This window comes from Papaver somniferum, chromosome 4 (genome assembly GCF_003573695.1).
Source record: "Papaver somniferum cultivar HN1 chromosome 4, ASM357369v1, whole genome shotgun sequence".
NCBI classification, from domain to species: domain Eukaryota; kingdom Viridiplantae; phylum Streptophyta; class Magnoliopsida; order Ranunculales; family Papaveraceae; genus Papaver; species Papaver somniferum.
Window position 1 is genome coordinate 21,215,587 of NC_039361.1, and position 14,820 is coordinate 21,230,406.

At 35.5% G+C, this 14,820-nt stretch overlaps 1 protein-coding gene and 1 long non-coding RNA gene across 2 annotated transcripts; both read left to right on the plus strand.

Moving 5' to 3' along the window:
- The first annotated feature begins 1,851 nt into the window (after nucleotides 1-1,851).
- LOC113274901 lies at nucleotides 1,852-6,239 on the plus strand. Its single transcript, XR_003323311.1, has 3 exons — nucleotides 1,852-2,115; nucleotides 2,285-2,475; nucleotides 5,920-6,239. It is a non-coding gene; the product is annotated as an uncharacterized LOC113274901 (long non-coding RNA).
- A 1,914-nt stretch (nucleotides 6,240-8,153) lies between these two features.
- LOC113274902 (NAD-dependent malic enzyme 59 kDa isoform, mitochondrial-like) lies at nucleotides 8,154-13,723 on the plus strand. Its single transcript, XM_026524321.1, has 19 exons — nucleotides 8,154-8,462; nucleotides 8,999-9,095; nucleotides 9,213-9,331; nucleotides 9,411-9,578; nucleotides 9,714-9,842; nucleotides 9,958-10,018; nucleotides 10,447-10,550; nucleotides 10,635-10,718; nucleotides 10,817-10,923; nucleotides 11,025-11,127; nucleotides 11,495-11,608; nucleotides 11,752-11,817; nucleotides 12,104-12,176; nucleotides 12,258-12,344; nucleotides 12,579-12,633; nucleotides 12,724-12,795; nucleotides 12,932-12,994; nucleotides 13,201-13,315; nucleotides 13,428-13,723. The coding sequence occupies exons 1-19, from the start codon at nucleotides 8,325-8,327 to the stop codon at nucleotides 13,503-13,505; spliced, it is 1,833 nt and encodes a 610-aa protein (XP_026380106.1). The 5' UTR covers nucleotides 8,154-8,324; the 3' UTR covers nucleotides 13,506-13,723.
- The last annotated feature ends 1,097 nt before the right edge of the window (nucleotides 13,724-14,820 follow it).

Consider the following 14,820-nt stretch of genomic DNA (forward strand, 5'->3'; position numbering starts at 1 on the left):
GACAAATCTTATCTTTTCACCTCTGAAAACTTCTTTTTAATTATTTTTTTCACATATGTATTAGTTTTCACCCTTGATTTTTCCATTATAGGATTAAAATTAAAAAATATACACATTTTTTGTTAAAAGAATCACCTAGAGGGAAAACGAAGTAAGAAAATAAGAGAAAAGAAAACAAAGATAAAAAAAAGTATTTAATATATGACGTCTATTTTCTTATTCGATAAGATTTTGACATGTGTTTGTCGGTTGTTACAAGTTAATCAGGGTAGTTGACTTTTTTTTTTTAATTCAAATGGTTAAGTTTTAGAGTCGAACTCCTTTATGGAAACGTGGCACCTTTTTTTTTTTTTTTTTTTTGACTATTAGTCGTTTGGAAGAAAACAATATAGAAAAATTCGTGAGGGACATGTTTGCAATTTCTGAAAAAAACGGGACAAAAACGTTAAGTGTACACTAAATTGAGGTCGCATCAGTAAATCACTCGTAATCTAATTAGGTGAAACATCTTGCGTTTCCTTCATTTGAAGTCCTGTTTGGGATCAAGAAGATTTTACTAGTACCGTTGATGGGAACTAAAACATATTGTTATTTTATTTTACGATCAATAATTGATTAACAACTAACGAGTTATCCTTGATGGATCAAACTTGTTTATTCTATGATCCTTCTCTTATGATATAAAGCACTCAAGTTTGTTTGAGAATTTGCCTATTAAAGATCTAGTGGTTCAGGATCTGCAGATAGATCTGTTGATAAATCAATGTTGACAGACTCCTTTATTTTCTGCCGTGTAGTTTTTCTCGTTAACAAAATCTTGTGTGTGGTACCATTACTTTACTTTCTGCATTATAAAGTTGTTTGCAGCAGTTACTTTGAAATTTGATTGAAGACTTTGAGACTTTTCTTTTTGGCTCCTGATATTTGTGATACTTATGGGATCCAACAAGCCGTTTATCTTGATAAAAATAAGAGTTGGATAAAGATCGAAAAATTTGTTTAGTTGCATTAAATTGCTTGGATAGAGCTTGTACACTAAGATTGGTTATTTCGGTAATCATTGTTTTTGGTTTGATCATTCACCAAAGGATTATATATTTATTAAATGGAAGATCCTTTATTATACTTTATATTTGATCTAATCTAAAGATTGATTTGGGAGATCGATAAGAGAGTTGGTTACTGAAACAAATTTAATCCTTCGCTGTTTCGGGTTATGATCCAAAGGAGTTAAGCGCGCAGGTCTTTACAGCAGTGAAGCAACTCAAGATAATGGACTCTGTCTTAGGATTCACGTGCATAGATCGGATTGGTTGTAGGCTCAAAGATACTGAAGGAAATGAGTAGCGAAGGAATGTTTACTTGGTCTCGACTCTACGAAGTTGCGGTAGTCAAAATATACAACAACTTTAATTATGAGAATATTTCAAAACTGGACCAGGTTCGAGATTTTTCCGCCACGTAGTTTTTCTCGTTAACAAAATCTTGTGTGTTGTACCATTACTTTACTTTCTGCATTATAATTATTGTTACAGTTGTAGCTAAGTGATCGCTTTTACTAACGATCATATAGTTAGTTTGTTTTGAACTGATTATTTTCCAAGTGTTCCTTCCTGAAATAATATTTTAACTGTCATTGTTTCAGTAAGGTTATACAAGGTATGCAGGCATAAGCTGATATCGACAAGATTGTGCTGTACTCGGTACTGTCATATTCAGATTGTTTTATTAAACAAACACTAAAGCAAGAAGGTGCTTCTGAGAAAAGTAAGATTTCAAGATTTTTTTGCTTCATTTTGAAGATGTTTTTTTAGTTCTAGAAGTCGGCTGAATAAGATACCCGTACTAGTTTCCTGTTTTTCCATTTTAAAAAAAGTCGAAAAATAACTTCCAAAAATAAAAAATGTCACAAGTTTGTTTGGATACATAATTTTTGATTTCTAGAGGCGAAAAAATCCATTTTTTGTGAACCATTGTACTGGACCGGACCTCGATAGCTCCATTATATAGCCAGTGAACTTTAAAGTAAAGAAAACCATTTTCTCTGCTTGAATTCATCGAACTGATTGTCTCTCTCGAGTGAAAGAAAGGGCAGAAGTCATTTCCAGCATTCTGGTAAGAGTCTCTCAGGGATTCGTGATTTCATTACTTAGATTTGTTTCTCACTATTTGAAACCCTAATTTTCAATTTGGAGATTCATTTCTATGCATTTTTCATTAGTCAATTTGAATTAGGGTTTAAAAATATTTCGATCTGATTTTGTTTTTGTTTTTGCATCTGAAGTAATAATAATGGGTGGAGGTGGTGCTCATCACGGAGAAGCTGCTAGCCATGTTGATTTTAGAACAAAAGTATGGTCTATGCCTGGAGGTCCATATTGTAGACCAGTACATTGGAAACGAAACACTGCTGTTGCCATGTTTGGTATCTTCCTTGTTTGTATCCCAATCGCTATGAAGTCTGCTGAACTCGAGGTTTTTATCTCTCTCTATATATTTTGTGTTTATACTGAAAGATCTGAATTTTGGGTTGTTATTTTGGGGTTTTGATTGGTTATGATTTGTGTTGTCGATTATCTGGCAGAGTTCCCTAGGCAAATCATCTGCGACATTGTTTCTTCGTATATTCTTGAATAGGTAGGAGATAGTATTGGTATGTTAGATTAGAAGTAGGAGAGGAGTTTTATTGAGTAAAGTTATAGAAACTGGGGAAATAAGACTTTTTGAATCTCCGAATTGGTGAATTTTTGGATGAACTTAATGGATAGAGATTACTTCATTTTGTTTTTATAGCAACTATTATGAGATTAAGATAAGATTAGGAGCTCAGTTGTAAATCGTAGCTGTGGTGGTTGAAATGATGGGAGCACAACTCTCTCTGGAATGCTGGTCTAGGTATGAGATTAGATGTTGTATTGTATTTTTTGACTCAGGGTTTATAAATTAGCTGTTTTAGTTGAAATAGGACTTCAAACTGAACCAACGTGTGGAAAGAATCAGCCACTTTATCAGTAAGATAATAGGCAGTTCCCTTTTTTCTTTGCTTTTTTTCCCGATGTATATCCGGTAAGTTCCGCTGACATGCCTATTTCTCACATGCTTAAATTAACATTCTTTAGCATATGGGTAAAGACTCAGACACTCATTTAAGGTTATCTAGACCGTGCAGTTCATTTTAATAGTTGTAACTCTATCATCTATGTTCTTAAATCATTGACATCGATTGTGCCACTCAATTACTGTAACTGATGGATGATAGGGTTAGAAGTTTTAGAATGGACTGGGCTTTGTTGTGATATTCTTAATGACATTACATTATCATCACTTCAAATCCACCCTTGGATCACCATGTGGGGTGAAGAATGTCATTTTAAGCATGTGAGAATAAGCATGTTAGCGGATCCAACCTCTATATAAATATGAACATCGGTTTGGTACTTTGGTATCCAAACTAAATATATGCTGGTATCTGTAGTCTGTATAATCAATACAAAGTAGTTTTCTATTATAAAATTAGTACAACCATTAGGCGATACAAGTAAACAAAGTGAATAACACTGGATGTAGGCAACCATGCGGCAACAATTTTATATAATCTTGCATGTAAAGACCTTGTACGGCTTTCCTTAGCTTCCTTTCTGCTTTGTTGTTTAATCTGTCCTCAAAAGAGTTCCATGGTGGAAATTTTCCTCAAAAGTTAAGGGCATCAAAAATCTCAAAGAAACCCGACTAAGTAGCTTATAGTAATCTTTTTATCAGCATTAGCAACAGACTTGCTCTTGTGAGGAAGAGTGGGAAGTGCACCCTTGCTTACAACATAGTCCTTAGGACTCCCAGGAGCTCTACATCAAAGCTCTCTCTCAAATAATAGCCCTCCTTCGAGGAAATGTGAGATTTAGTACCGTGTTATGCTTGCCAAGGTTGGAGTTCTCCGTTCTAACGGAAACAATGCCAACCTGGGAACAGCTTGTGGTCGATGCTATCTGGTTTCAATCCTTAGCATCTTTGGATGGTGTTTGTCATCAAACAGCTAGTGAAGAAAGTTGGTATCTTCAATCATAAAGTCGAGTTTTTCTTGTTTGGTTGTTTCTCTTCTCTCTCCCACTTAGTTTCAGTTGACCCATAGTAGAATTTGCATATCAAACTGTGGGGAGTACACGTATATGCTTTCATGTTTTGGTAAAACGAAAATACTCTGCTTTTGCTCCTTGGAAATGAATACTTACTCCCACATTTTTAAATTGACATTCTTTGTTGGGAACATATGGTGAAGACTCGGACGCTCGTTTACAGTTATCTAGACCGTGAATGAAATGGCATCAGAAAGCAGTTTATATTGAAAGTTGTAACTGTCATCTATGTTTTTAAATCATTAACATTGATTGTGCCACTCAATTGTTGTGGTTGATGGATGGTAGGTTTAGAAGTTTTAGAATGTACTGCATGTTGTTGTGATATTCTTTATATGTACATTATCATCACTCGAAATCCACCCTTGGGCTTCACCATGTGAGTGAAGAATGTCATTGTAAGCATGCTAATGGAACCTCTATGTAAATATGCACACTGGTGTTGGTACTTTAGTGTCCAAACTAAATGGATGCTGGTAGCTGTAGAATCAATACAAAGACGTTTTCTATTTCAAAATTAGAACAACTATTAGCCAATACAACTAAACAAAGCGAATAACACTGGATGTAGGCAACCATTTGACAACAACTTGATATCACTTTGTAATTAAAGACCCTGTTCATCTTTCTTTAGCTTACCTCTCTGGTTTGTTGTTTAATCTGTTCTCTTAAGAGTTCCTTAAAAGTTAAGAGCATTAAAAATCTCTAAGAAACTCGACAAGTAGCTTATCGTAATTCTTTTGTCAGCATTAACAACAGACTTGCTCTTGTGAGGAAGATTGGGAAGTGCACCCTTGGGTACAACATAGTCCGTGGGACTCTCAGGAGCTTTATCTCTTATAAGGGCCCTCCTTTGAGGAAATCTGATATTGAGTGCTGTAGTATGGTTGCTAAGGTTTGAGTTAACCATTCTAAGGGAAACAATGCCAACCTGTGAACAGCTCATGGTCTATGCTATCTTGTTTTAATTCCTTAGCATCTTTGGTTCAGGTGTTTGCCATCAAAACCAGTGAGTAAAGAAAGTTGGTATATTCGTAAAATCGAGTATTTCTTGTGTGGTTGTTTCTCCTTTCTTTCTCTCCCCGCGTAGTTCAATTCGAGCCAGAGTTGAATTTGCATATCAAACTTTAGGTTTATTTGAAAATTGCTAGGCCAGAAGGATGCACATGCTTTCATGTTTTGGTAAACGAAAATACTGTGTTTTTTTTCCTCGGAAATGAATGTTTTTTTGAGACTGCTCTTTTAAAATAGGTGGATATAAATCAGCATTTATTAGTCAAATGTGTAGCCACTTGTGCACGAAATCAACTTGGTCTCTGATCATTGAGATGCATTTTGCTATAAATATTCTCGTTCTGCTTCGCTAGAGTATTCCCAGTATGTTGCCTGAATTTTTTTATTGGAATTTTGCCGTCATATTCCCCGCAGGTATATTGGTCGATATATCCTAGAGATATTATTTGGCTGGCATAATCTTATGTTGATACTTGCCTCAAGGCAACTCAATATTGATAGTAACTACTGATTGTTTTTATATTTTTTATGCGCCATTCACCAAATTGTTTAAGCCGAAATAGTAGGCGTTAATGAGTTGTGCATGTGCCTCATGTTTAATTTCATTCGCCAAAACATTTTAACATTGATGGTGTCAGTGTGTCTTATGGTTAGTTTCATTTCTAGAACTAATTTGGTGGTTATCTAGTGAAACTCTTTTTCTCCCTCTCAACAAGATCATTCTCAACATATTGTCATTTGAAAGCTAACCAGATCTTTTGCTTTTTCTTGACAGCAACGGCCTCATATGCCTGTTAGGCCAATTCCTTCACAAATGTGGTGCAAGAATTTCGGAGAGAACTCAAAGAAGGACTACTGATATAATGTTGTGTTGATAGTAAGTCTGAAATTGTTGGAACTCATGTCCCTTTTTGTTTGCCATATCAACCTGTGTGTTTTGTATTGGTTACTAGAAAAAAGTATCTTTCCATGGATATGCTGAATAATAGCTGTGCAAAGCTGAATCAGTTTACTTGTCTCAATCGATTGTATGAAACATTTACGACTTCTTTAATTTTGAATTATCAAATCTTCGTAAGTTAACTCTTATACCAACTTTTTGTTCTCTGTAGTCCATACAAGAGTATTATGGAATATGCTTTTTATACTTTAAAATGTTCATCTAGATATTTTCAACTGTATAAACCAACTATTTATGACGCAGTCTTGTATTATGTTAGCATAAGTGAGGCAGTGGCAATTGGTGAAGAGGGTTTGTAGCAACACCTGTCGGTGTCATTCAAGAGATTTTATTTTTTAGTTTGATAACATAAGGATTGACTATGTCTTATTTCTTTTTTCTTTTTCAAAAGACCAGAGATTTTATTAAGAAGAACAAGTATTACCTCTCTCTGACTTGAATGAATGTACCAGAGTAATGTTCCCATGTGTTGACCAAGTCCTCAAACTCTGGTCTATTTCTGGCAACTTTCTTTGCTAGAGTAAGTCAGCCATTCTGTTTCATTGGTGACTATGTCTGTATTATATTTCTCTTGATAAGGTATTTTGATATCAACTTGGAACTTCCATACTAGTGGTATCAGTGCTATGTCAAGTTGAAACCTGACAGAATATTTAGACACCCTTGTAACAAGGTAACCTGGTTTGTTCTTCAGCAGCATCCAACGCTTTACTCACATTCTTTTCTGTCAAGGGAAGTGATATATTCTCTAGTTCCATCTTAAATATCTCAAGTTATTCCAGCATTAAATGAATGATCAGAGACATTTGCCATTCCTCTTTTTTTTAGAGATTTTATTGCTGTCAGTCATTAACAACCATCCATAACAAATACAGTAATTCTTCTCCCTGAAGTTTTTTCATCAGTAAAAGTTTTTGCAAATTGGGTAAACTTAGGTACAGAATCAATACCTAAATTGTGGTAATACACTGTCATCTTTAAAAATCTGTTGGCAGTCACTCTTGACCCCATAAGTAGTAAACTCTAGACAAGATACATTGATTTCATGTCTGCCATATAATGACACTTTGTTGAAAATGATGCTAAAAGACGGGATGAAGAAAGTTTGTCTTTATATTTGCTTGGCGTTTGCTTTTTTTAGCATAACTTGTTCTAGTTTGGCATACTACTAGGTGCATTTTGGCGTACTAAGTTACACCAAACATGGGTTAAGACTAGAAATCACACTACATGGGGTAAATTATTTTTACCCGGTATTTATAGTACTGTAAAAAATTACTCTATCCATTCCTGGAGAAGAGTTAATTACTCTATTTCTGGTTACAGTTACCACGCTAAATTGAAAAAATGAAAGTAATTTTTTTTCCAGAAACGAAATCAGTATGCATTTCACATTGGTCTCTCACAAGTGGTGGTACTTTTTTCATACATTTTTTGGGTAGAGTATTTTATTTTATTTTTACCTCGGAGCAGAAGTAAATATTATTTTCTCCTCGTAATTATTACTACCTTGGATTCCTAATTTTGTACCACCACACCACCAATACCATTCTAGAGCAGCCTCAGCTGTTACCAGGATGCTCCCAAATATCTGTATTTCCAATTTGATTTGTTACTATCAATACTATCTATCTCCAGAATCTGTGTTCCCATCATTAAGACACGTGGTACATCAACTCACCCTTATTATTTCAACCGTCAAGATTTATACATTTTTCTATCAGTAACTTATTAAAATACTTCTTACACACCGAATCAGAACCCAGAACATTGACGTTTTTCATTCCTCTCCGACCCAAAAGAAAACGAGTTTCAACCAATTATTAATCCGTTTTTTAACTAAAATATTTCCACGTGTAGAGTTAAATAAAAAAGTCAATGTCAAAAACACCCTTCTACCCGAACTAAAATCCGGGCAGTTTCAACTACCAATTTCAACTCTCCGTTTCCAGTTCTGTGCCCTGCCCGTAAAGTTTTACGGGCACCTAGACCTCTCCCTAATAATAGCAGTAGTCCTTCACTATTGGAAACTCGGACTGTTTAAATTACTACTTTCCCCAAACACTCAAGACTTAAAAACAACAAAAATCTCTATCAATAGAAATTGGATTCTCTTTACATTTTTATGTTCAGATTTAACAAATATAAAGAAAAAATCTGAATAAGAATCCAGAAATTTCTCTATTGGTTTTGAAGTGAAAATCAGAGGTTTGAGGAGGATGTGGAAAGTTAGTAGAGCAGCAATGATGAATCTACGAACCTTACAACAGGTTCGTAGATTCTCATTAGCGATTCCAGGTCCTTGTATTGTTCATAAACGTGGTGCTGATATTCTTCACGATCCTTGGTTCAATAAGGTCAGATTTTGAGTTTCCGTTTTTAATCTCATTGTAAAGATCTGATTGAAATGGTATTTTTGGTGTTGGATTCTGATAATTTGGAGTGTGCGTGTTTAGCTGATTTCAGTAATATAAGTATCTGTAACAGTGATTCAAGATACTTGTGTTCAGATTTTTATTTTTATTTTATTTTTGCTGAATTTTGGATTAGAGTGGAGAGAAATATGTGTTTGTTGATTTGCTTAATGTTAGAATTTTGATTAGTTAAGACTTTTAAAAATGAAGAATGATGAAGTTGACCTCACATTTTGACTGATGTCTTTGTGTTTACTTTTTCTCAATTGTTGTTTAATCATTTGATAAATTAGGTGGTAACTGTAAACAATGGTGTCTTCTTGGATGAATAGAGGTTTTTAGAAATTTTATAGCTGTTATTGATGAAGAAATATATGTAGAGTTGCGCACTGCGGATTCATTTTTTGGAGCGGAAGTGTTGTTTGTAATTTGTGTATTCAGATTATGTGAGACTTTCTATCTTTGATTTTGTTGAGTAGGATACTGGTTTCCCGTTAACAGAAAGAGATCGACTCGGGCTTCGAGGACTCCTTCCACCTCGGATTATATCATTTGACGAGCAATATGAGCGTTTCAGTAAGTTCAGCTGAGCCTTTCTGTGACCACTGTAACTTAGACGTAAGATTTGTATTGTATGTCATACTTGTTTATTAGAGTAGTAAATTTGATCTAAGACTTTTGCTCAAATTGCAGTGGAGTCATTTCGTTCACTGGAGAAGAACACCAAGAACGAACCAGAAAAAGTTGTAGCTTTAGCGAAATGGAGGCTCCTGAACAGATTGCACGACAGGAATGAGACATTATACTACAAAGTAATCTTGGTTACCAATGTTACTTAAACTGTTTATTAAATAGGATTCTAATTTAATGTTGTAGCTGTTTTTTGTATAGGTTCTTATTGACAACATCGAAGCCTTCGCTCCAATTATTTACACTCCTACTGTAGGATTGGTATGTCAGAACTATGCGGGTCTGTTCAGACGTCCTCGTGGGATGTATTTTAGTGCTAAGGACAAAGGAGAGATGATGTCCATGATTTATAATTGGCCATCTAATAAGGTATGATGTAAATCTAGCCAAGTGTCGTAAGTGCTATGAAAATGGCTTTAAAATCAGTAGTATATTTTACTCAAAGGGAAACCATATGAGTACATTTGAGACATTTGACATATCATAGGATCTTCTTTACTGTAGGTAGACATGATAGTGGTGACAGATGGAAGTCGTATCCTTGGCCTCGGTGACCTCGGAGTACAAGGGATAGGAATACCAATTGGGAAACTCGATATGTATGTTGCTGCTGCTGGAATCAACCCACAGAGAGTATGTCCTTTCATCCTCTCTCACTCTATATGTCGATAATACATTGAGATCCATGAACAACACACATGATTTTTTTTCCTAATAAATTGATATACCACCACTTCATCTCTGGCAGATACTTCCCATTATGCTTGATGTTGGAACCAACAACAAAAAGCTTCTTGATAATCCTTTATGTAAGTTGAAACTTGAACTTTACTTCTTCTCCGTGCCATCTTATTAGTTACAAGTTATGTTTATCTGAACATGTTTCGGCGTTCTTAACAATGAAAAAAATTAATTTTCAGCCTTCTTAAAATTATAACAAATCAAGTATCTTACCAGATTTCGCCCTGTTGAGTTACTAGGATCAGAACTGCGTGAGCCTTTTATTAAATTGACATGTATTGCTGTATAAAAAATGTTATTTGTGCAACTTTTCATCAAGTGGTCGAAATCTTTAGCTTTCATAAATGGGGAACATTCTAATGGAAAAGCAAATCTTCCTATATGATGACAGTCATGCTATGTTCTGTTTTCCAGAATAAACCTCATTTAATTTTTTCTTAAATTTCGTTATGTGAAAATTATAAGGGTCTTTTTTCACATCATAATAGCTTTGCAGATTTAGGAGTACGACAACAAAGGCTAGAAGGAGATGAATACAGAGCCATAGTTGATGAATTCATTGAAGCTGTTTACACACGTTGGCCTAGGGCTATTGTGCAGGTTTAATCCTTAACATCTGACTTTATACAAATACAACTGGGAAAGATATTGTTTACTAACAAGAATTTTCGACGATTTCATCAGTTTGAAGATTTTCAAATGAAGTGGGCTTTTGAAACGCTACACCGATATCGTAACAAGTTTTGCATGTTCAATGATGACATACAGGTTGGTGTTTCTCGAGTGCTGTGCTAGTTAAACTTGACATCTGTTTTAGGGTCTTCACTAATCTAAACATCTTTCTGCCTACATTTCATGTCAAATAGGGAACTGCTGGTGTTGCACTTGCTGGATTACTGGGGGCTGTAAGGGCACAAAATCGACCTTTGAGTGACTTCGTAAAACAAAAGATAGTTGTGGTTGGGGCTGGAAGGTAGTAGAAAACTTAACCAAAATGATCTCTGCAATATGGATTATTTACATGTGCATCTGGACCTTAGTCCAAATCTTCTAATGCTTTCATCCAATATCCAGTGCAGGGATAGGTGTTCTAAGCACGGCTAAGCAAGCTGTTGCTAGGATGACAGGGGACAATGAGACGGCAGCGCACAATCCATTCTGGCTACTCGACAAAGATGTGCGGTTTAATTCTTATCCTACTCCAGCTTAGACTGCTTTGAGATCTATTTCTGTATCCATCATATTCTGTGGCATTTTCTGAATCGCTATCCTAGATACTTGCTCCGGATAATGTCGCTCCCATTATTTGTTTGTTTACGGAGATTTTCATGAAATGATCTCTAGACAAATCCTTTTTGATTACTTGCCATTTTTCCTACAAGAAAATGTAACGCTATGGATTTTAATACTTCTCCATTTACATTCATTACTGTTTCAGAAATCCTACATTAACAATTCAAATGCTGTATGATTTCATTATCCAAGTGTGGCTATCCTTTTGTTTTTGTCCATGGACCGTGATTGATGATGATTGATTTTCACAGGGTCTTGTTACTAAAGATAGAAAGAATCTTGATTCAACAGCTGCACCTTTTGCACGAGGCTTTGGTGTAGGGGAGATCGAGGGACTCGGTGAAGGGGCTAGTCTTCTTGAAGTGGTACGTTATGCAAGAGTTACATCCTTACTCAAATTATTAGGGTCTTTGTAGATTACAAAAATGGCTTCGTTGATTTTGTTTACTCTAAATTTCTGATAGTTGCTAAAAAAGATCACATCATAAAACACCTTAATTTTCATCAGGTTAAAAAGGTGAAGCCCCATGTCCTTCTTGGTCTATCAGGAGTAGGAGGTATCTTCACTAAGGAGGTTAGACTCGATACCTATTTTATTTGTTCAATTCGAAAAGGATGCACTTTCTTGCAAATTTTCAATTGGTTTAAACCTCTATATCTGTTCTTTTCACTGTCTGATCGAAATGATGACAAGTGAATTTCTTTCCGCAACACTCTGACCTGCTGATTTCTGAAGTTTACATAGACTCTGTACCTCGTCTATTTGTGAATAGATGTTATAATTGACTTCTTATTGCATTTTCTTTTTAAGGATCTTCATTCATAATATTATTTGGCATCATTTATGTGGCATATATCAGGTCCTAGAAGCTATGCGAGATTCAGATTCTTCTCGTCCTGCAATATTTGCTATGTCAAATCCTACAATGAATGGTTCGTTATCTTCTCCGATACTGACTTTTAATCGGCAACCTATTTAATCATTCTAACCTTTTCGCATTTCATGTACAACAGCTGAGTGCACAGCAGCTGACGCGTTCAAGTATGCAGGAGAGAACATAGTTTTTGCTAGTGGGAGCCCCTTTGAAAATGTCAATCTTGGTTAGTAGTGTTTGTTTGTCTTGTATTCTTATTTGGCATGAGTTTTTTTTTTTTTTTTCTTTTTTCAATATCTACTATTATAATACTGTAGTACTATTAAGACCTCTTTCTTGTGGTGGTTGCAAGCTGAACTGTAAGTTTAGCAAAGTAGGGTCATCAAATCGTTAAACCTGCCAAAAGGTTCATTAGCTGTAATATCTCATTTGATTTTAACAAAGCATTCGTTACTTGCAGGAAATGGGAAAGTAGGCCATGTTAATCAAGCAAATAACATGTATCTGTTTCCTGGGTATGTAATGAGATCCTTGCATTTATTTTGCTTTCAAAAATTAAGAAACACTTACTTGTAGTCTCATATCTGGTGCTGTGTTTGCTGCAGGATCGGTTTGGGGACTCTACTCTCAGGTTCTCATTTTATTACTGATGGAATGCTCCAAGCTGCTGCTGAATGGTAATAGCAGTTACTTAGAAGCACTTACCTTAAGCTAATGTATTATCGTGTAGAAATTTGATGTTGAAGATTAGTTAATTTCAAGGTTTCTACTTTTTCGATTATTCGACCCTAACGAAATGATAATGCTTAACAGCCTTGCATCATATATGACGGATGAGCAGATCAAGAACGGCATCTTATATCCTTCGATTTCAAGGTAACCTGGTCTAAAGTTATTTATATTGCATTTGTTACTACATGTATGTATAATATTTTCAAGTGGCTTGGGTTGGTGGGCACAATCTTTTATCAGTGAAAATGAGATATTGCGAGTTTAGTAATTTAGTGACTAAGAACAAACTGAAACTGCGCTTCAAGTTTTTTGGTCTGTAACTGACTTTTACAAATTTGGCTATCATGTAGTATTCGACATATTACAACTGAAGTAGCGGCAGCTGTAGTACAAGAGGCTGTTGCTGAAGAACTTGCTGAAGGGTATTGTGAGGTTGCAGCCAAAGAGCTCATGCACATGTCAAAGGTATGATTAGGTTTAGAATTCAGATTTACTTGCGACAAACCAATTTGAAGATTTTCCTTTTCATATAAACTTTCTGCGTTTGCTTATTTGGTTTAATCTCACTGTGGTACAGGATGAAACGGTGGAATATGTAGCTCGTAACATGTGGTTTCCTGTATACAACCCTCTTGTTCATGAAAAGGGTTTCTAGTTAGACTAGGTATATATTTTTTTGATATTTTTGTTCGTATAATATTGAAATACTCTGACACAGATTCAAATCATCGCAGTTTTGACTGCTGAACTTCACTCTTGTACCATTTTAATCTGAACTCTACTGAGAAACTACTACAAGTTACAAAGCAAAAAAGAAAAGGATACTATCAGTTGATTGTTGATCATAAACATTTCGTCACTTGGTCCAGACAATTTTTTTTGTTCCAGCAAACTACCAACGAAATCATCTCTTTTGAAACTTTTCTTATATTTCCATGGTTGTCAATTTGAAGGAAACATCCATTGCTTTGCAGTGATTCCCTACTGCTAGGGAGTTCTAGATAACAGTTCTATGGTATTTGAGAAATCTGGGAAAACTGGGGAATTTCAGATGATCCACCGTCGAAATTACTTTACCATATCATGTCTGTGTATAGTTTCACACTGCATGGGCAACTTAAGAGCAGTTTCTATGGAACGAACAAACTTCATAGTTTGTTCATTTTGCTCCCACTATGGACTCAACAAACATGAAAAATAGATGTTCAAACCAACAAATTTGTTTGGTTTGTTCATTGATGTAGCGGGCGATTAATGATAGGCCGGGCGCGCTGCGCGCGTTCACCAGAACTTATCCTTCCAACGCCGCGTTTTTCATAGAAGCGCCAACGGCTGGATCTGGACGGCTGAAAACTCTTGTGATCTAACAACTATAATTTTTGAGTTCTATAAATACTCCTCATTTCAACTCCAAATTCACATTTACACATCTAGTCTTCTTTACTTCTGAGCTTAAAAAAATTCTTCAACTTCAACAAAATTTTCAACTTCTTGAACATGTCTCGTCCCTTGTTAGTTCGGCGCGCTCCGTATACTAAAGAAGAAGATGAATCTATTTGCAGAAACTATGTTTTTTTATTTACTCAGCTTGCTTCAGCAAACTATCCATGGGTGAATTTCTGGGCGGTTATTCACGACGGGTTCTGCAGTGACACCCGTAATCCGAGTCGTCGTGCTATATGCGACATAGAAAATCGTTTTCGTACAATTAAGAAAGAAGTAAGTGATTTTGTAGCTTTAACCATACAAGCCAATCGATATAGACTGAGAGGTGAAACTGATGCTGAGATGGTAATAAGATCTTTGGCTGAATGGCGAAGATGGAAAAATGTGGCTTTTCCTTTCGAAAAATGTTTCGAAATCCTTAAGGTGTTGAACAGTTTCAACCCCTTCTTTGAAGCTAATGTAGTCCGCCGTAATTCAGTGAAGCTAATGTAAAACACTTAATTTTAAATCTAATGTAGTCCGCC

Coding starts and splice junctions, on each gene's coding strand:
- LOC113274902 (XM_026524321.1), top strand. CDS start 8,325: ATGTGGAAAGTTAGTAGAGCAGCAATGATGAATCTACGAACCTTACAA. Junction 9,332..9,410: donor ATGAGACATTATACTACAAA/GTAATCTTGGTT, acceptor TTTTTTGTATAG/GTTCTTATTGACAACATCGA. Junction 11,609..11,751: donor GGGCTAGTCTTCTTGAAGTG/GTACGTTATGCA, acceptor AATTTTCATCAG/GTTAAAAAGGTGAAGCCCCA.